Source organism: Ips typographus, linkage group LG1 (assembly GCF_016097725.1).
Source record: "Ips typographus isolate SLU linkage group LG1, UJ_Ityp_2.0, whole genome shotgun sequence".
Lineage (NCBI taxonomy): Eukaryota > Metazoa > Arthropoda > Insecta > Coleoptera > Curculionidae > Ips > Ips typographus.
Genome location: NC_138422.1, coordinates 1,598,779 through 1,621,276, shown reverse-complemented (window position 1 = coordinate 1,621,276; position 22,498 = coordinate 1,598,779). Strand labels below are relative to the sequence as shown.

The window sequence follows — 22,498 nt, the reverse complement described above, 5'->3', positions numbered from 1 at the left end:
CAAACCGAAACGTGAAACAAGTTGAATGATTGTATTAGAGTAAATGTAACAAGGAAAATAAAACGGCAAAATTGTATGTGAAAAGTCACTAGGAGTTGCATTTTGTGGAAAAACGTAGCTTTTATCACTAGGGACAAAAGTAGCCAGCCTCAGAACATATTTATGGTGACATATTTATTATCAAATATATATTATAGTTACATACTACTACTAGCATGGTAATGCTTCATTACATAACTCACTTTGAGTTACGTAATGAGCGATTCTACCACAGTAGTGCGATAAAAATTGAATTTATTGCAAAGTCACTCTCTAAGCAACTCATTTCTGAATTGATCGTAGATAAAATATTCTACACTACTCGTGGGGTATGGTAAATTAATGGGATCGTGTGATCATTATAACTTTGTCCACGACTTCGTTGTAACAATATTTCCCACTCGTAATAATAAAAATACTCATACCATACTTTCTACGATTAGCATGATGTAATGTAATGATTCATTTTTAATTAAGTAATGAGGGATTTTATCGGGGGTAATTGCACAAGTGCATAAAAATTACCGATAATTTTGCGTGAAAACTTGTTATCTCTTAACTGCATGAGTTTATTTTCATATTTTTTTGGCGAAAGAGCCCGACACCGAAGGTGGAGGGCTGTTTTAGAAAAAAATATGAAAATGACCGAATGCAGTTTGCAAAGATAACAAGTTTGAACGCAGAATTATCAGGTCATTTTTAAGGCACGAATGTAATTTTGGGGAATATTTCCCGAATAAATAAAATGTTTTGGTTTTGCTGCAACTATAGATTGCTCAATGGAGCTCAATGAGCAAGTTCCAAACCGTTTATTAATTTTTGTTGACATCGCGTTTGACATTTTTTGGTTATAAAAAGTCAAAAAAATGCGCATGGACAACAATTAGTGTACTAGTAATAGGCTCTACAACAATGAAGTCGTTATAGATACGTACAGTGCAATTATCGAAATGCAATTATCACTTTAGAATGCAATTATCGCTGTCATTCTGGTGAAAATGCACTGCTCATATGGGACATTTAACACATGAGGGAAATATTCGCACTAATATGGTAAAGCACCCTAAGAGAATAATTACCGCTCTTCTGCGGTAAAGTCTCTTATTAAGTCACTCAAAGTTACAGTTGAAAAATTACTTATTTCTGTGTTGATCGTAGGTAAAATATTCCTATATTACTCGTTTAACGAGCACAGAATGATATTTATTTCCTATGAGTACAATGTTTGCGCACGAGCTGTAAGACGAGTGCAGTAAATCGTATGAGTAGGAAATAAGCATTCTGTGCGAGTTGTATACGATATTTTTTTAACGTCTATTATAGAAAATCGAAACTAAAATTGGAAAAATTGCTACTTGACAATCAATCAAAATTAACCAGAACAACACACACAAAACAAAACCAGCCCCAATATCCGTATATAATTCGCAGAAATTGCCTATTTTCTACTTATACGATTTACTGTACTCGTCTTACAGCTCGTGCGCAAACATTGTACTCATAGGAAATAAGTATCATTCTATGCCTGTAATATAATATACTTCATTACTAGTGTAGTATGAGCATTTTTATAGTCACGAATGGGAAAAAATGGGAAAAATTATCTATAACTTGAACTTTAAAACCCTTCGCTTCCGGCCTCAAATTGTTCGCTGGAGCAAAAGTTGCACTTTCCTCTATTTTTGCGCAAATAACTAGTAAAATATAGCACGCATCGAGTTTATTTTAGTTTCAAAATTACAAATTTCAATAAACATTTAATTCTAATAGACGGTTTGGGTGGCAAACTGTATATTATTAAATTTTAAAAGTATCGATGGTGCCCATCTTTGCAAAAAGTCCAATTTCGTGGTTTTTCCTAATTTAAATTTTTCTCTCAACTACCAGATTCCAATAATATATTTATCGTCACTTTGACGTTATCCGATATCGTTAAAAATTATCGGAACGCTGCTCCCATTTCAATAAGGTTGAGCGGATGAAAATCTCGCGAACGGGTTCTCGATCGTATTTACCATCGAAAACAAATTCAATTAATTGGAGGCACGAGGGCAGTAAAAAGTCGTACACAAAGGCTAACGGGTTCTCCAAATTGTCTCGCGCAATTACATGGATATTAGAAGTAGATGGTAACTAATTTCAGTTCAAGAAACTGTTCTCGCGCCCATTATCACGCCCGGTTATTAGTTTAAACAGTTACTGAACTGGCTTGAACTTAACGACCATTGGGCGACTTTTAAAGCTGTCCCCAGAGTGGATGAAACTCAAAAATACCGTTCGTCTAAAGTGAACTACTTAACGTGTTCAAATACTCGGAAATAATCGCTGTCAGACCGTTTCATTGTGGCCTTTTAAGGGAGGCAGTCTGAAAGTATTTTTATGTGTGATTTGTGCTTTAATAACTACTCGAAGATAATTTTTTTATACAAGTATTAACACCAATCAGTTACAATAGCAATAATAACTTTTGTCATGTTTTTCTCACGTCCGGACCTGCTAAGAGCGAATAAACGTATGTTTGTGCAGTAGAATAAACACAAAACGTGTTTGACTTTCAATAATCGTAATAATAATAATAATGTGACCCAGATCCGTTCAGGACGATCTAAAATTGTAAAATATGTTTTGACATTCTTCACTAGACCCGGATCGTTTTAATGCAGCAATGATGAACGATGCTGCTTTGCGTAAATCATTGATGGAACACGTCCACATTAATACTTAATACTAAATTTTCAGTCAAAACAAGTTCGAAAATGTTTAATGGAGATGATATAAGAATCAATATTTCCTAAGAATGGCAATTGACAACTTATGTTTTACAAGTAATACTTATTTTTGAGTGTTAAAAATGCATTTTTAAGGCACACAAGTGAAATTTTCAAATTCGCATTAGTTTTGGACTGTTCTTTGGAATCACTGAGGTTGGTACAATTGTTAATATGACACTACTGACAACTTTTTGATTGGCCAGTATAGTGCAAAACTAATGTATTTGTATTCTGCTCTGTCTAAATCATTGAAATAGTATGGCAATACACTTTAATGATTTGCTAGGGTGTGCTCTCAGTGAGTTTGATTCTTAGAAAAACTCGATCAAAAACTAAAATGTATCAATTTATCAAAGAAAGAATTAGTTGTTAAAGACAGTTTTAGTTAATTACAACACTCTAGCTGTGTTAACTGTAGCAAACACAAAAAATTAACAAAAAACGAAAGTGATCAAAACTTAATTTTTACTCAATTATTATTATTTGTCATTTTTCTGTTAGAGACTTTGTAAAAATAGGGTTGATATTTTCAAACGAAACAAGCTGCAATTTACTGCACTCTTAAACTTGTAACAATTTTGGTTGGTGGTAGAAAAATGGTCGGTTGTACTGCGGGTTTTTAACAAACCACCACTTTTCATAAGCTTTTAACGATGGATTAGTATATCCGATATGGTCTAGTGGCTAGGATACCTGGCTTTCACCCAGGAGGCTCGGGTTCGATTCCCGGTATCGGAAAACTTTTTTTTTTTTACTCCCGCTCGTAAAATTCAGAGAGAGAAAACACACATTAACACATGCGGAAATCGTCTTTTTAACCCTCAACTGCAGTGTCGTAGGGAAAAGTACCACTTTCCTAACTTGATAGATAAATATAAACAAACTATTGTTATTACACATTTTGCAACAACTTCATAAGCGGGGCCCAAAAATAAATTTTAAATTTTGAATAGTTAACACGTGAGTAATGAGTCATTACTCAATCTTTCGTTATGAATACTAACCATAAACAGTCGTAGAAGAATATTATTTTACTCGCATGTAATGGCTAATTACGTATTACATTCGCTTTCGACTCGAGTGGCAAACATTCGTGAGTAATAGGTGTTATTATACATGCTTGTTAAATAATATTCTATAAGTTTTGAAAAGTCTAAAAATTAATATTTTGTATAGTAGAATAAAGATGTCAAATATTTTTTGTGATACTTCTGACACAAACGCAAAACCAATTTTTTGATTGATTTGAACCCTGTATATTTCATATTCCTGTTTTTCGATGGTTGCTAAAGCATAGGCTGCACCTCACCTATCAATTTGCATCGTCGGCTAGGAATATCTTTACTTTTCCTAATTGGTATACTATTTTCTCACCACACCTAATTTTGAAACTATTTTCAACTGCAGTGTTGCTTAAATGACCTGAAAAACCGGGCAGGTGTTAAGGGTAACTTACACCACATTAACGTCTTCGTCTAATAGAAAATAAGGGAATTAGCGAGCGCAAAAATCTCGTTTACGTGCTTATTCCAGTTTAATGGCAACTAAGGCCGCGTTCTCGTACTGGCGCTCGTAAAACGCCAAAGTCCTTTCCGTTGCACCTGGATATGAGACGTCCCAGACAGCGCTAACAAAGTGAGATTACGTAAGTTGAAAATTGGAAGTTTGCACAGCGTAGCGACATCGAAGGCGACACGACACGACTTTCGGTAAATTTATTTTTAGGCCTTTTAGGCGGAAATAAAATTAGATACTGTTATTAGGTTACTTACGAATTACGTGTCTAATCGTGTCATCTAGACTTATCAACCAAACATTTAACCGTAACAAAACACAACCCAAAAATGACAACAGAAAAAGTTTCAGAAGTAAATTTTAGTCGGACTTTTTTTTATGTCTCTTCCACGTCGTCATCGCATTTAAATTCCTGTATAATAATGTTTATCTTTATTTTTATATCACTAGAAAAGCGAAAGCCCCCCGTCGAAATGACAACAGCCCGCGGGGCCTCATCAGGGTCAATAAACCGTTGCTCCCGAATGGTCGGAACCATTTTTTTCCTGCTGAGAATTAGGTGCGATTTGCTGCTGCCGTAAGATTAGCCAGCCACTTTCTCGGCTGCCTTTTTTGTCTTTGTGTCATCGGACACTTCCTGCTTGTGACGACTGATTGTTATTGACGATAACTTATATTTGCAATGTGCAGTGCACCTGCGATTATGGACCTCCTAAGGATGACTTAGTGGAAATGTCAACAGAATCGAAAATACGGATAAATGTCTGTTTCAGACCAAAACACACGATAATTCTCTTCTCAGTCACGGTTTGCATTTCTAAATTTACAAAGCAACAGCTGTAACTGAAAGCTCACACACCTGTTTTTAGATAAGTCGATTACAAGGGTTTGATAACTTCTCGGACGTATCTTAATAACTACATGTCAGTTAAAGTAACTAATTATTATATACATACAAACTACAAATTATGTGTGTGTTGAGTTGCAAACTGCTAACTTATCCCAGAACAGAAAATTTTGAAGTTGAAGAGGCTTCATTTACTCATAACGGTCGCAAAAATTTAATAATAATGATAATATCAAAATTGTAAAAAGGTACAAATAAGAAAATTCCAAGTAATAATCTCAAAATTTGGCAACACACTACAGTCAAAAGTGGAGCCCAACGTTTTTATTTTAAATAGAATATTCTATATGTATTAACGTTCCAATTCTAAGTAGTATCAGCTAAACCGTACAATCTACAATGTTGCCATATCATCGGAAAGCTCATATTAATAATTTAGTCCTTTTTCTATATTTATTGTTGAAAACTATTAAGTAATTTTCAAAACATTTTCCTCTTTATTACTGTGGTTAAGTCAACGTATTTCTGTTTTATTTTGCAGACAACAAAGTCTTATTAAGGGCTCCCACGAGAATCGACGTAAACCAGCGTAACCCAGCACCTGTCATTTTATATGTGGTGGTAGATAATTTTATTCAGGTTCACGTACATACGGACCAACTCATCGGAACCACTTTGTGATGGGTTCCGCTTCAGGTAATTCCCTCGCACCTGCGCTATTTTGTTACTCTGACCCTGATCATATTCCACACACGGCAAATAATTCACAAAAACCGACAAACAGTGTATATTTTCCTACCCCCAAAAAAGGGAAATAATATCTAGTGGTTAGTGGCGCAATCCACACTCGAAAACGAGATTGTATTTTCTTTGCGGTCTCTGGAATACGGCTTCTTCCGACGTCCCACCGTATTATTTTTAAATCTCCGAGAACATAGATGTCTGCCGGGCCAAATCCAGGATTCCAGCTCTAATAATAGGTTTTCCAGGCTGCAGAATTGAAAATACAAGTGACAATCGCGAAGAGTTAAGCGGAAAAAGTCGTTTTTCCTTAGACTAATGACTCTTTAAAAAAATACAACGCGCACAGACAGTGAAGAGAAATCGTCCTGACTTCAGCCAGGAAATCAATTTATTTTCCAATTTTAAAGCGGCTTTCCAACTAGGAACTCGAGAGGCTCAGGTGCAGCCACAATAATTCAATTTTCCTCTTTTAAAAATTTGTTATTGGAACTGGCACATTTAACACTTTCAACAGCCACGCCACTGAAACAAATGCATAAATAAAAACAAACGAGGGTAGAGTAAATTTTTTAGCGCAACAACTCGGACGCTTTTAGCCTAAGACATGTTTATGTCGAAAAGTCGGTGAAAAATCGGCGTTTTCCTCTTGCCTGTAAACCAGGATAATTTACTTCCACCACCCGGTTGCAAGTTGCAGAGGATAGTTCATGGGCTGCGCGACCTGTTTTCCAAATTTTACGTGTGATCTATTGCTTCGCTAAAGTCTTAAAACTGATTTATGTCCCCTACTGGTGAGTTTTTCGATATGAATGTTTACTGGACGATGAAAACGTTAACAACCAACAAATAAAGGGAAATCTTGATTTATTGTGGAGTGGGATGGAAACCATAAAATTGTAATATTTTATTTTTAGTCATCATCTGTTGGTGGAGTGATGTAAAGAATGCAGCTCCACCTAGCGGATAGTGGCTAAACTTTCTACAGACATTGTAAAGGAAATCTGCTTGAACTGAAACGGCGCATTCACCATGCGTCAAGACAAAACACAAAAGTGGTTATTTTGATAATATTCATTATGTTGCCATTGTTTAAAATGTGATGAATTTTAGTTTTTAATTTGTCAGGCATGAAAAAATTGATTTCGAGTTAAATGTACCTACTTTACCAAGATTTGGATTTTGAGTACCTTTTTATATTACCAATGTGTAAAATGGTTTGTATATTTTTTGAACAAAAAAAAATTTTTTTCGCTCATAACTTTTAAAACACTTGGTATAACAAGTTTAAATTTGGATGGTATATTGGCTTCTTAAAATTTGCAATTTTTTTACTATAATTATCACCACCCAAAATTATTATGTATAGTAAAGCAATGGTGGTGAGCACAAAACTCAGACCTACGTCAGTCAAAAAAAGTGACGTAATTTGACAGTTCAAGTTACAAAATATTAATCAGTGGTCGCCAAAACGCAACTCTTATCGAAAAATTGAAAATATGACAGCTTAAGGAGTATTAAATGAAAACGGTTTATTTGAAATTAATAATAAATTCTAAGGAAGCGTCATCAAAAAATCACTCTATTTTCTTTTCCTTTTAAAAATTTTTCTTTTTTTATTTGAAGGTGTTATGTTCTCAACTATATTTTGAGCGCATACTAAATGGATTTCATTCATTGTTGCCCATAAGGTGTAAAAGTAGTTAAACAATTTATTCAGTCCTCGTACTCGACGACTTGGTGAAAGCGCAAAGTTGCAATAGAATTACCGAACAGACAAAATGTTAGGCAGACACTTTTCCTTAAACAGATTTTTTATTAAATATGATACAGGGTCTCTCACTATAAATCGGTAGATGGATATTTATCTTAATTTTGATCTTAAAGTATCAATTGGTAAAACTGCAGCATTTTGCCTCAATTCTCACAAATCAAAGCCTCTGATGTTAAATTTTGACATGTGGAGAAAATAACCACATTATGATGGTGCAAATATTTGGCAAAGCCTATTGAGACTAAAACTTAAACAGCGTTATTTAGCGTAGTAGAAATTAAATAATCATCAAGTACATCATTTAGCTAAGCAATGTGTAAAATGCAATCACTGACATTTTCCCAATTTTCGGAAAACGTCCGAAAATAATTCAATTTGGCAACCGAGTGTTTCACATAAAATTCTTAAATCAAAACTTTTCATTTAGTGTTGGTAACCGAGATTCCAATATATGTACAGGGTGGCCAACTAAAAATAAGAGATTGCAGGAATGCAGGAATTTTGAGGCATGCAGTTTGGTGCAGCCTGTCACTTTTTGACTTGTAACTTTTTAAGGAAGCCTTTGAGGGCAAAAGTACCTTACAATCTACGTAGAGGGTGAAATTTTTTAAAACTTTCATTATCATTACATTCTGTAGCTGCTCTAATAACGGAGCTATCCTCAAAAACAAAAAAAATATTATATGGCCATAAAAAATACATTTTCTAACATACTTTCGTGATTCCAGCGTTGCCGTATCAACATGAAATCAGTAGCAACAACGAATTTTCGTTCAACAACCCTAGTAAGTAATGCTATTTTTCGATTCTGTTGCTTAATCTAGTTCTAATCAATCTTTCTCTAAATGTTGTCGTTTTCGAAATACAATAAGATGTAAAAAAACTCGAGAAAGAAAAGAAAAACAAATGTGATTGTTTTATGTTAGGTTAAGAAAAACAGCAAAACTTATGAAAGACATTAGACCATAGAAAGAAACATGTCAGTAAGAAAAATGTTTTCAAAAAAATAATTATAATTTATTAAAATATAATTTCTGCCTACTACAGATAAAGATTTTTAATGTTGTCAGAGCAATCAAAGTAAATCATTATTCATTACAACCTGTAAATCACAACCACTACAGGTTGTCCATACAATCAGGCAGACTTGAATACCGCGTAAACAGACTTTGCAATCATAACAACCGATTCAGGTAAGAAGGCAAACACAACATTCTTACGTACAATACCTAATTAAAGGCAACCTTGTATTTGTCCCGAGTTCATTAATAATACAAAATACAAATAGACAGATCGTCGCAATTAATGGTGGGTGGATTTGCAAAGAATAAATGCTGTGATTGATGACGACAACCTATTGCCCTCTTGTTCGATTAGGAGCAGCGACCATGGTACCATTGAGTTTGGCTTCGCGTACTATTCTTAATTAGTATTCATTCACAATTTTTTGTTTTTACATTAAAAGACATGGGAAACCATATACGGCACCGCTACGAAGATGCGCTGTTGAGAAATGACCGCAAGATGTTTAATACCCTGAGGAATTCTCGTAATGATAAATATTATGTGAAACGAAGCGGTTACCCTTAAACTAACAAACTAAGTTAAACTTCAAACAAAGCTCAGTAGTTGATTCTTTGGGGTGTGTTTGTTTTCAGTTTGTTTCTGGTAACATCTGTCACAATAATTCCATTCGAACGCCTGGCTCATCTGTCTTTCTACGGATTTCACGGTTGAAACCACTTTTCAAAAGAACTCGAAGATTTGTTCACTCGAAATTAAATTTCACGATGATTGATGAACCCGAAGCGAGGAAGGTTGTCGAAACGGTTGCAAAATTTTTCTGCAAACTTTCCCACCCACCCGTTCCCGCGTTCAAGAGAAACGACTGTCATCAAAACCGAAGGGAATATAAAAGACATTTTACTCGGTTGTTGCGTATTGCCCCATATCTCGTTGCAGATCCAAATATGGCGGTAACATTGTGGGCGTCAAATTAATCGTTGTACTGCGGATAGTTCTGCAACTTGCGACAATTTTATTGTTCCGATATGCCATGTAGTTGTGATTGTTTAGGCGCGAAGGCAAACGTCTGCCTTCTTGTCAAACGAAGATTTAACTGACTAATTGCCGTTAATTGTTTTCCGATAGGAATTTGCATCAGGAAACGGATAATAGTCAGGAAGTTGCCTTTTTGCGCGCGTAGGTGTCGGGAAGTTATTTCCTGTATTGGTTGGTACAAGATGCTATCGTTATAGATGTGCGGGTTTAGCACAGGAAGAAAGTTGATGGTGAATGGAAATAATGAAATTTTGAATCTTAACAAGATTTTTTAACCAATGATATTCAGTTGAGAAGAATCAGGTCACCAAACGTCTTAAACATTTGATTTTTGATTGGTTCCTACAGTTGAAAACACACTTAACCAATTTTAAGCTGTGCAAAACATAACGCACAAAATTTTTGTCGAAAATCACGTAAATCCATTACCACAGCAGGAAACATCCATACAATCCAAAGCTTTTAGATCACAAAAGAAGAGATTCCTTCCAAATGGTGAGTTAACCTAGCATTGACTGGATTCTGCCTGATTCATTTTTTCTTTCTCTATTTTGGTCAACAATTATTAGTGACAAGAATCGATTCACACGTATTATAAATGTTGATAATAATGACAGAAAACTTTCAAAAAGTCCAAGTAGATTTTGAAATTTTGAACTTTTAAACTGATTGAATTCACCTACTGAATTGTAATTACTTAGGTACATAACTTTGTTACTAGAACATTGCTAAATATTTCCATATGTTTCATGAACAGGGTAGATCCAAAAAGATCGTGAATAGACGACTTTACATGACCGAAAACGACAAATTCGTATAACACAACCTGCGATCATATCAGTTTAAATCATTGTTGGACACCTTGTATATTATTAAAAAGGAAAAAAACGCAGAGAAATATATGCAATGCTTCATTAAAACAAAATCTCAAGTCAATACGGCAGAGTATAAACACAAATGACTTGTAAAAAGTCACAAATCCAAGTTTCAACTGAACTTTTTCTATACTTAAGTAAACAAAACCACTTTTCATCAATTATTACCACATAAAATTTTAGGGGCAATTAAAGTGGTGAGATTTATTGGAAAAAAAAAAAAAAATGATTCTCTCCTTCAAAGACATCTTAAAGATGTCTCCCTGACATCGTTTCTGCTTGTTTCAGCCCTCGCGCACCCTTGCTAAAGGTTTATAGGGCTGACTAAGCGGTTTATTAGGTTCATTGAAGGGCGAATTGAGTATCAGGGTGCCGGAATGATTCAGCTCCGAGTTGTAATCAGTTTTTATTTATTCAGTCGTTGTCGAATCCGAATTTTCGTTTTTCCTTCTCGAAATTGTGATTGTATTGGAAAACGGGTCCAATTTCCCTTTTTTTCCGCAATACGTGCGAAAAATACTGGATATACGTTGATATCATGATGTAAGTTCAATTTCTTTACTTCCTATTCGAATTCAACGAGATCCTCTCATCACACACATGACTAACGTCATTCGGGCATCAAAGTGCGACCTTATTTCGATGCAAATGGCCACTTGCCTATACATATTTATTCAAGCTCTCTTCTTCAGCTTATACGAACCTTATTAGCATCTTATTACCATTTGATGTGTGAGTATCGTTTGTGTAATTGGTTATGTTGAGACTACTCTGCTTCAAGAAGTTATACGGAAATGCAGTTTTTTTTTCAGTTTGATCTAAGAGTTAGAATACTATTACAACTTTTTCATTCAATTTTAGTTTAAGGGGAAACCTGTATTAGTATAGTATTTACATAAAAACTTGAATAATTATAATGAACTTAATAACCAAATGAATTGTGATGAGTGAATAATAACTTCACTCACTCACTCACTCAATGGCTCCTCATCACTTCCTGCAATCATACAAAGATTTTTATTATTGTTTTTAGTTTCGAATGTAATAAGTCAGATTATCAACCTCACTTTAACTAGAAAACTTTTCTGATATTAATTGACAGTTGACCATTCTCAATTGCCTGAAACTATACTATTACATGGTCCCTTAAAGGAGAAGATAAGTTCTAAAAACAAAAAAAAAGTTTGTCAATTCTTAAAAGAGGTACGTTATTTTCTTGAAGCAGTGTAGCCAATATTTACCCGGAAACCTTTATTAAAACATCTAGCACTCACACATTTTCCTCCCTAAAGTAAGATTAAATAATAAATTCCACGAAACAGACTGAACCGCAAAAAAGTATACTCGAGGGTGTAATTTTTCCTCCTGCCGACCGTATTTCTTCTTTCTACGGCGCGTGGAATTCGCTTCTGGTCTTGCCCGTTAATCGTTCAACATTTTTTTCTTCAGCCCCGAGCAAATTGATTCTCCTAACGTTAAAACATTGCTCAACTATTATTAATCAGCGATGCTATTGTGTGCGGGATTAACAATGGCTGCAAATTAACCCCGATGCACCAGAATGGATTAAAGCCGTCAGCCAGTTTATTTAATTTCAGTTCAGAATCACTCAATTGGGGATTCTAGCTGTAGTTTAATTGCGGCAATTTAGTTTGGGAGCTTTTTAATGAGTTCTTTCACGCTAGTTGACTTTATTGCATCCAGCTTGTGAATATTAATGTAGAGTGACACAATCCTAGTAAGCAGAGAATTTTACTAAAACTAATAATTGAGTTTCTTTACAAATTTGCCACTATTTTTAATGGGTTTTGCGGTAGCTTAGTCACAAAATCGACATCGAATTTTCCCTTTCTGCAACGTTGCCCAAAACTGACTTTTCACTTTATGTTCTACATAAAAATTATATGAACCAATATTCAAATGAATGTCACCAAATTAATATTTACTGTCTTAAAACTGACTTATGCAATCTCATTCCAAAGACATTGATCGAGAGTTTAAGTGCATGACGAGCTAAGGCGTAATTCACCCGGCAGCTTTTGCGCTATAACATTCTACATAGTAAAGCCTACATAAACTGTTAAATCCGCGGGCATATAAATAACGATGGCCATAATGGCGTCCATTGTACGTGAAGCCCTAAATCTTGCGATACTGCCGCATCTTGTTGGCGATATAAAACCTCTCGGACCATGTGTGAGGCTTTAAGAATAGATGCACTAACGTGATTGATAATCCACGCAGCCAGATAAACTACCGATGGTAAATACTTGAAAATCGGAAGCTGAAAAGGGATGAAAATATTATGCTGTTGTTGATCTACGGCACTGGATATTGGCCGTAAGGCAATACCTGCCCACAACAAAGTAGGAAGTCGATAAATCGCGAGACTGCAACAACCCATTAGATAGTTACACCAAACAGACGGCCGTACGAGTGAATAATAAACGCGCGAAACTAGTTTTCACTCCCTATTCTGTAAAGTGTTTTTATTTTACGTAACTATCGGTTCGATACTGATTTTATTAGATCGATCCAACCAGTTATTTTCAGCAACTCGAAACTGGTCGTTATACGGGGGCCGCCCTGTATAAACTTCCCAGCAATCTAATCTATCTCTTTAACTACCCATTAGTCATTGGCAGCAAAAACGAACGTGGAAAAAATCGTTTGCGGTCATCAATCTCTTGGCCACGGTTAATTGAGCACGCCGATCTTTTTCTTCCTCCCGATCACGATCTTCGACCGGGCATATGACAAATCCGATCGATTCTTGTTCGAACGACCGATCGCTATTGCGATCGAACAAATACTTTGTAGTTGTCGTTGTTCGTCAAGGTGAAATCAGAGGAAGGATACGATCAGGACTCGCAGATTTGTTGGTAACTTAACGAAAGACTTACCTACCAAAATGTTCCGTAGCAGTTATGACGGGAAACTCAAATCTTTACTATTCTTTGACAAGATTAAAATTTTAAACATTTATTCTGGGTTAACCACGTTTCGAAACCATTGAGAGGACCAACATGATCACCTAATCACCATGAGAACGTGCTATCAAAATAGACAAAAAAAAGCTTTTCTACGACTCCTATAGAATATAAAACTTTTCTCTCTCATTACAACACCGGAATGGTTGGATGGAAATATCACTCTTAACTACCTAGGGAGTAAAAGTACTACCAGTACAAGTAAAATCAATGCGGTGTTTCTGACACTTTCTTGACAATCTTAGCATTGGTAACACCCTCCTTTTTCATCCAGGTATCCAACATTATTAACATAGTATTTAACTGCTACTTTTTTCATAAAACATAACATTGGTCGTAGAAAAAATTAGATGTGCAACTCTGGAGTAAAGATTGATCTCAGGAAATCGATATTTTTTTTCATAAAATCCGCATCTTTATTTATCAAAAAAATATGTATTAGGCTTGATGAATTATGAATTTTTAAGATTTTACCCCATAAAAGAAATAAATTATATAGAAATCTAGCTAGCAATTACGAATATGTTATCATCTTTTTCTGGTTCAATTTATAACATTTTCCAAAGATATAAAAAAACGTAGTAAATGTTGACCTTTCCCTAGGAATACAACTCAAAGCTTCCTTGCTACCTAAATATCATTATTCAAAAACACGATTTTGCTTTTTCTGGTAACAACCCTAGACCCCTGACGATTCAAATTTACTAACCTGATTAAAGTATGCCGGAAGCATACACCGTTGATCGTCAATCCTAGACCTTTGCGCTTTCTCCAGCAACTCGAAGAGGTCGCACGTCGTCCCCTTCAGCCGTTCCGGACTTTTGGAGTCCTCGGGCTTAGCCCCTTGAGGCCCCAAGTTCGACCCGTGCCATGTTGTGTTACTGTTGGCGGTCGGGGTCTGGTGCTGGCGTCTGCAATCAAATAACAAGCATAATTCGCTTGGTAGATCAGTATCCTAATCATAAGCAAATATACAGTTTTGGGGTTCTATTCATCAAACTTGCATTGTATTGCGATTTTTTGGGCAGATGTGGCGGTGATTTTTTTTGTACTAGTTAATACAATGATATGCCTATTAATTTTGTGTAATTTGATATCGGAGTTACGATCACAGAAGGTTGCGTGCAACCCCCCATTTACGATATAAACCATTACTAACATAAATTGTCCCCACGTCCACTAACTTCCGCTTAAAGCGCGCACTTTGCTGTCCATTATAAGTCCAGCAAAATGACCGAATGCCGGAGGGACGCGGTAATGTGTTTGTTTAAATCGACCCTGCATTGTGACTGCGCCCCATTATGCTTAAAACCCTCCCAATCCCTCAATATGCCGTGTCCGATTGAGATGTTTAATGTCCACACGAAACGACAACGTAGTTTTATCTGATTTCTGCTTTTAACAGTGTTTCCCCTGATATGGTTTAGAATAGGGACAAACTGTGTGTCTGGTGTCTGACTAAAACACGTACTGAACAAATACATGCAATATACTGTCTGCTCTTTTATAACTCTATTATTAACTGTAAATACTAAAATAAGGCTCACGTAACTTGAAATACACAATTTTTAAAGTTTGATATGGCCAACACCTTTTCCTGGTTTCACCCCATACAAATCTGTCGTCTTGAATGTCCGTTTCACCAACATTGGCTAAGTGGAGTTTAAGGACAGCTTAGATAAGTTTAGTTTAGACTTTGTTATTTTGCATCTGATCTGTCACATTCAAACCTCAACTTAGCTTAAGTTATACTTAAAATAGTTTTTCAAAATTTAGAGTTATATTAATTGTACTACTAAAGCCAGTTGTTGTTGTCAGTACGACCAAAATTATCTCAGAAGAAAATGGAAAAAGATTCGTTCATTCATGTTGTTTTTACCTTGTACGTAATTGCATTATTTGCATTAAAAGAAAAATAAGATTAACTGAAATAATTTTCTGAGATGTCGATTAAAACACAAAATTTTGGAAAGAGAAGTTTTAGTTTGTTCTGAGCTTTTTGGTGAGATAATTCAAAGCAAATTGTTATTTGACATTGCAACTTTTTCTCAAACATGTCAATGTCATATTTGAAATCCGACGTTTCGGTTTTTGGTATCATTATCATTTAAAATATCTCATAAAAATCTCACTTTTAGAGTTCTTAAGAACATTTTCGTAATATTTACAGCATCAAACAAACTAACTAGATTTTTTTTTCAGAACTGTTTAACTGATCTGTCACCTTAATTCACTAGATGGTTCCTTTTGATTAATCGATATTGAAGCAAAAATGTAAACCGTTCAGTTTGTAGACAACTACATAAAGGGAATGGTAATACCGATCTGAAAAAAGTCTATTTAAACTAGTAACTGTACCGGTGATCGGTAGAGTAATTAACAGTTACCATGTTAATAAACCTTATCCAAGATGATCATCGTATTGTTCAAATCACAAAAGCAAAAAGTGCGTAGTAATGGAGCTTTAACACGCGCAGGTCAAGCCTGATACTTTTCAGGTTCAGTTCCAAGGCTTTTCACGATCTTTCAGAACAACTTTTTTCTGTCATGGAATTACGATGAAACTCTATTTTTGAGACCAAAAATTGAGGGCTGAGTAAAATTTTGTACACTAACTCCTAATATGCCAATAATGCCCACTAATTCCTAATAATTCCCAATACCCATTAAATTTCTGAATTACCACAACTGGAGAGTCAAAACTAACTAAAAAGAAATATACGTTCAACGATTGAACCGAAGTAGATATCAACTGTTACTTATTTTAAGACACCCTGTATATTTTTGCATTTTTGGATTCTACGTCAAATTCTAGACCCGTTTCTGAGATATTTTCAATTTCACATAAATTTGATACTTTCAGTCCCCAAAACAAATTTAATTTACACATAACGTTCTTTTCTTGGTTTTTGTGTTTCGTCGTGTTAAACAAGATTTGTTCTAAGAGTGGGTGAAGAAAAACGTCAAAATATATAATACAAGGTGATTAAAAATGAGCTTAAAATATCAGTTCTAAAAAAGGACCGAAAGTCTAGTTTTTCACATTGAACACTCATTCGTATAATTTTGTCTAATTCTCTGTTAAAAATTAAGGTTAGTTTGTAATAGGCGAGGTATTAAATCACTTATTTAAAAAATTCATTCTTTAAATTGATACATTGACCAATTGATAATTGAGGCAAAAACCTAGCACAGTGATTGTCAAATATAGAGCCGTAGCAAAACTGTTGAAATAAAATCATTAAGGTCGATTTCGCTTGAACTGAGTGGCCAACATAACGCAAAACCTATTAGAATAGTGGCGATGTTTCAAGCAAATTTGACCCTTACGAAAATTGTCATTTGCAAAAACAGTTTTCCAAAAAAATTCCAAGCATTACGCGTGGTATGCCTTGTAGGTCATGTGACCGTGTTTTTCCTAAATTTCCAGGATTGGCCCTGAAATAGTCAAAAAGTGTTTTTGGTGCACTTTGTCACTAAACCGTAAATAACACGAGTATTTGTAACACTTTGTATATACTTTTGTATGTCGATGGAGAGGCAATGAAATGAGCTTTTCATTGACGTATAAAAGTCGGTTGGATAGTGGTACCGTTTGGCCTCTAGAGGGCGTCAAAGTCAAGCTCATTAAAAATCTAGCTCGCTTATGTATTTTTATAGTTTAAATTGTCATCTTCAAGCAACTGAACCTGGACAAAATATTAAAAGCAACCTCATTCTATATTTCAACTTTAATTCACCCTGTACCAAAAAAAAAAAACAGAAAAGCTGGCGCTGATAATTGCGTTAAACTATGTGCGTATGCAATACCTGCATCCCACTTAATTTTTCTGTCGCAGCTTGCATCTGGTCGCACCCGATAACGATAACGCGATTAATTAAAGCGATAACGGACGTTATTTTAATTGAATTTTCTATTTATATCGGTACGCTACGATACTGGCGGTCAGACGACCATCAAGGTTGCCATCAGAACGAGAAAAAGATCGGCAGGGTTGAGGTCTGGCGTAACAGACGGCCCTATTAATGAATTCCGAATAATTTGAATTGCATTACAGTTTTTATTGTGCGTGTGCCTCCTGATAAAATCTAGTTCGCGTGGCTTTTTAAGCTCATCAAATTATATGCCGTTTTGTTTTTTGATCGCATCTGTATAGTAAAAAGTGACTCATCCCGGGAATTGTGGCCATAAAAAAACTCTCCAACGAGTTTCCTGGTTATGTTTAGATTAACCGTTGGTGATTGGCAAGAGAGTCACGGTTCGATTTTACGACTTGTATGTGTAACGACAATTATCCCCCAGGGAGAATGATGGAACTTTCAAATGTACTACAAATAGAGTCGTAGTAATTTAAGGCGGATCCCGATACTGTTAGCTTACTTTATAAGCATCGTATCGGTAAGGTAACAGTCCCAATTACCATAAATATCAAAGTACCGAGTTCCCCGTGGAATCTAATTAACCGATCCGAAGGGAACCACCACGTAAAGTATAGTTTCTTCGGGATCAGAACGGCTTACGTGGCACCACTCCCTGAAGTACTTTATAGACAAATAAAGGGAGACGGTTACAAGATTTCTCACGCCTAGAAACGGAGAGAGTCGTTTGTTTTGCAGGCGGGAGTTTATAAAACAAACTTTCCGCATTACGAGCCCTAAACGCATTCTCGGACTGAATTTATGCCGAAACAATTCCGGTTTTAATGGCGTTCGGTTCGCGGAAAACGCGTCTCTAACCGGACACCCTGGATGCTGAATAATGTCCCGATAAACTGAAAGTAACAAAGTGACGGCCCTAAGACTCCGGACACTTACTTGCTCGTGAGTAATGGTTCCCACTGGGGTGCGTAATAGGAAATAATCGAGCGAGACCAAAAAGAAAATTTTATCATGAGATTGGAAATACTCATAACCGGAGCACCAATCGAGTGGAAAGGCGGACGTTGCGGAATTTACACAGTATAAAAATCGATATTTTATGGTAAATTTATCAATCGGAGTTTTCTAGTTCCTGGTACCAAACACTTCACATGATAAATTAATTTTTAATGGTTTCTGATGAAGTAAATGTCATTCAAAAAAATCGTAGCTTATTAACCCCATGAAACCAGAATAAGTTAAAAAACTCCATTTTGAAATCAATGAGAAATGGTGTCACCCCATGTAGTTCGTTACATACTTAGATCAAGTTAATATCTGATCTCAGAAACTAGCTTCTGAACGAAACAGAAATTTTTAAGAGCTGTCAACCTAATCTAATACTATGTACCAAATTTGGCAGCTGTCACTTGGCTTCAACTGGAAATATTGAAATTCATTATTGTTTCAACAATTTAAACCCCAGGCAGTTTTAATCACTGATATCTCAGAAACTAGCTTCTATATAAAGTTGAAATTTATGACAGCTGTTAACCTAACCCAGGATTACTACTAAATTTGACAGCTGTCACTTGAAAAAAATAAAATTCACAGTTGTGTCAATAATTTTAACACTAGACAGATTTAATCCTTGGCATCTCAGAAACTAGCTTCTGAAGCAAACTGAAATTTATGACAGCTGTCAACATAACCTAGCACCATAACTGTACTGAATTTGACAGCTGTCACATGGCATTACATTACGTCATAGTAGAAAGGAATTATTTTCCTTATGTATACTATCAATCAAACAATTACTTGTCAAGTTAATTGCTATTTACAATTTTAACACAATTGCTGGAAAAAGACAAAAAATTTCAATGTTGTTTGATGTTAATTTTAGTGTTTGGCATCAATTTCAACAAATTTGCAACATTACTTCAATAAGACATTTAATTGCGACACTTTGAAATTTCCATGAACAGTAATACTAGCAAAAGCTGTATTTACCTAAATTTATCAATTAAATATAATAACCAGATAATTTAGATCAATCTTAGTCTTTCTATACATGCAATTATGCCAAGAATTCAGCGTTATCGAAACAAAGATCTCTAAACATTGATTGCTGGCGAATTTGTGCTGAACAATTCTGGCAGCAGTTACAATATGTGCACAGTTACCTCAACTTTATTTTTACATAAATCCTCTACTACTATAAAAGTCTGAAACTTCTAAAAAAGCATAAAAATTCAAAATTTGAAAGAGAGAAGAAAACAACTTCTAAACTAAAGAATAAAAATAATCATAAAATTGTTAATTATACAGTAATCAGGTCAGGAATACAAATTATCTCATTACTACCTTGAATTGCATAACTAACAGCATTTTAAAACCTCTACCCACTTGGTCAAACCATCTTATTCCATATACTGAGTGATTTCATTACATCTGACCTACCTGACATCTCTATTCACGTCGTTGGCACACATCCAATACCAAATTCGTAATTTATTTCAAAAACTTTCGACTGTAGCTCGGTGACCCCACCTTGAGGGCGTCGACAAGACAAGTAAATTTGCTCTGCAGGTACAGTAGACGAGCGAATTGAGTTAGGTCGGTAAATAAATTGAATATCTCGCCGACAACTAATTACAGATCACGATTTGTAGGTGATCGTGACTCAAGCCCCGATCTGAATACGGATTTCTCGGCCGAATTACTGGTATCTGGTGGTCGAAAACATCAAAAAAACACCAAACCCAGATTGGGATCAAAGCAATTACAAGTCTAAAGTCGGTGTGGGAGGTTCGATTTGGCCCACTAGAAAATTGTGAAATTGCAGAAAAGTGTAATTACGTTTCGTTGTTGAGTTCTATTCGTGACTAAATTAGTTCGTAACCAGTCACAATATATTGAATCACTTTTTACTAGTTTGTATTTCTTCAAAACACTTTCACTGATATCAGAAAAACAGCCTAAAAAGTGTATAAATCGGATGGACGATTAAAGTGAAACCGGTCGGTGCATTACCAAAGGATTCGGCTTGCCTACACAAATTACAATAATTTCAACAGACTAATTGCATGTGCATAAAGCAGGAAAGAAACTGGGGTAAATCGGAGGATATTGCCGGTGCACGCGAGCACAAGACAAACTGGTACCAACTGAACCGTGATCCGTAATAATTAGTATTATATGTTTTGCTTTTGGTTTTAATCAATTGAGCCGTAAAAGGTGTCAGTATTTGTTCTATTGTGTTTTTTTTTTCGGTTGTACAGTCTTCCTCGTTTTTTCAATTAACTTGAGCAATGTGTTCCACGTGTCTAGTCCTGTTGAATAATTTAAATGCTTTTTATTTCCATTCGGTGCAATATGGTTATCCAAACTGGCCCTAAAAGGGTATTCGGTTACGGTTCGCTCACTAGATTAATGGCCACCGATAAACAACTGATGCTGTTTGTGGATCAAAAACTGCATGAAAATTTAATTTTACTTTCAAAGCATGTGTTTTTCCATTCCCGATTTGGGTGCCAGCTTTGAACTTTTTGGTGCAACTAGGTAATTTGCTTTACTAAAACACAAACAGCAGTGATTGCAATTTTAGGTTTTGTGTGAGCTATCAGTGCTTTAGGAAGTTCTGGAAATAGGAAAGTTGACCTGAACAATACCACTCATTCCTTTATAAAATTTATATTTCAGATTAGCGATCAGAAGCAGGATTGTCAGCCTAGTGACTACTTCTAAGTTGTATGGGACAAATGGTAACGCGGATCGGAAGCAAGTCATAGTCTTCCAAACAAGATCATAAACAGAAGAGAGAAGATATAGAAAATTTATTAAATAATCTAGATAAAATATTTTTCACATAGTCCGTATTAGAGTTTTGTGTCCTTATAGTAATATATTAACGGATTCTTTACATAAGTCACTCACTAAATCTAGATTACTAATTAATTTATTGATACATAACATTCTCACGTTAATTTGCATATTTCTATTATTATGCGGGTTTTATTCAATTATTTTTAAATTAATAATTATTATTAATTAGGTGTACTGAAATAACTCTCCCAGAGTGGTACATTTTCAAATATCCTAAAATAACGCTTTCTAAACCATAAACTAGATATTATATAAGCTAGACTAAATCAAATATTACACTGCCCACACAAAACCGTATTTACTGAAATTAATAGTGCAATAAAATGCGAAATTGTTGTTGTCATACTTGAAATTTACGTTACAAAATGCGAAATTTATGGCGTAATTACCGTCAACGTAAACCTGCTGGTTGAACTAGCGAAAAAAAAAACATTTTCACACAGTTTACTAGCAAACTGTCCCCCATTACAATAACAACAGAACTGTCGACTGCTGGCCATAATAGACTTGACTAATAGCTATAGGGAGGACCAAAACTGAGGGATCAGTTTTTTAATGTCTCAAGACCTGCCATTATCCGCCAGCTTCTTCTAGGGTGCGAAGCACACGTGCAATTGCCGGAGTTTTAGACTGTGACCCGTGTACCCTAAGATTAGACACATTGAACCACGTTCTAAACTAAAAATTGCCATTATGACGTTGTGTAACGGTCAGAGTGTTTTTTTTGCAAACCGGTTCGCTTCGAAGGTCCTGTCCCGATGACATTTTTGAAAAATAGAACAAATTTATGAAATTGGGAAAGTTTCCATTGATTATTAACGAGTAACAGGATCGCTAGCTATTAAAAAAGGGGGAATGGAAACAATTTAATTTAGACCGACATCGGGTTTCGTTTCCTGGTGCGGCAGCCCACTCGCTTTTCGTTTGAATTTGATGTTTACATGACATTTACAGGGTTTCTGTTTATGTAATATAAATGAATAGTCTGGTTACGATCTTTTTGGATCTAACTTATGGATGGAATTTGCCTCTTATTGTATAATTTTGACATTTGTCTTGTCTTGGAAGTATTAGTATTAAATTACACACACAATTAATTCTCAGTAAAAAAAACCGTTTTAATCGTAGTGATAATATTGACA

At 35.3% G+C, this 22,498-nt stretch overlaps 1 protein-coding gene and 1 non-coding gene across 5 annotated transcripts in view; one reads left to right on the top strand and one right to left on the bottom strand.

Moving 5' to 3' along the window:
• RapGAP1 (Rap GTPase activating protein 1) overlaps positions 1 to 22,498 on the bottom strand; it is a 159,435-nt gene that overhangs the window by 68,273 nt on the left and 68,664 nt on the right. For all 4 annotated transcript variants that reach the window (XM_081991689.1, XM_081991695.1, XM_081991712.1 and 1 more), the window contains one exon: positions 14,323 to 14,524. In XM_081991689.1, coding sequence (XP_081847815.1) covers positions 14,323 to 14,524 — 202 coding nt within the window. The remainder of the gene's footprint in view (positions 1 to 14,322; positions 14,525 to 22,498) is intronic.
• TRNAE-UUC (transfer RNA glutamic acid (anticodon UUC)) lies at positions 3,477 to 3,548 on the top strand. The gene has a single exon. It is a non-coding gene; the product is annotated as a tRNA-Glu (tRNA).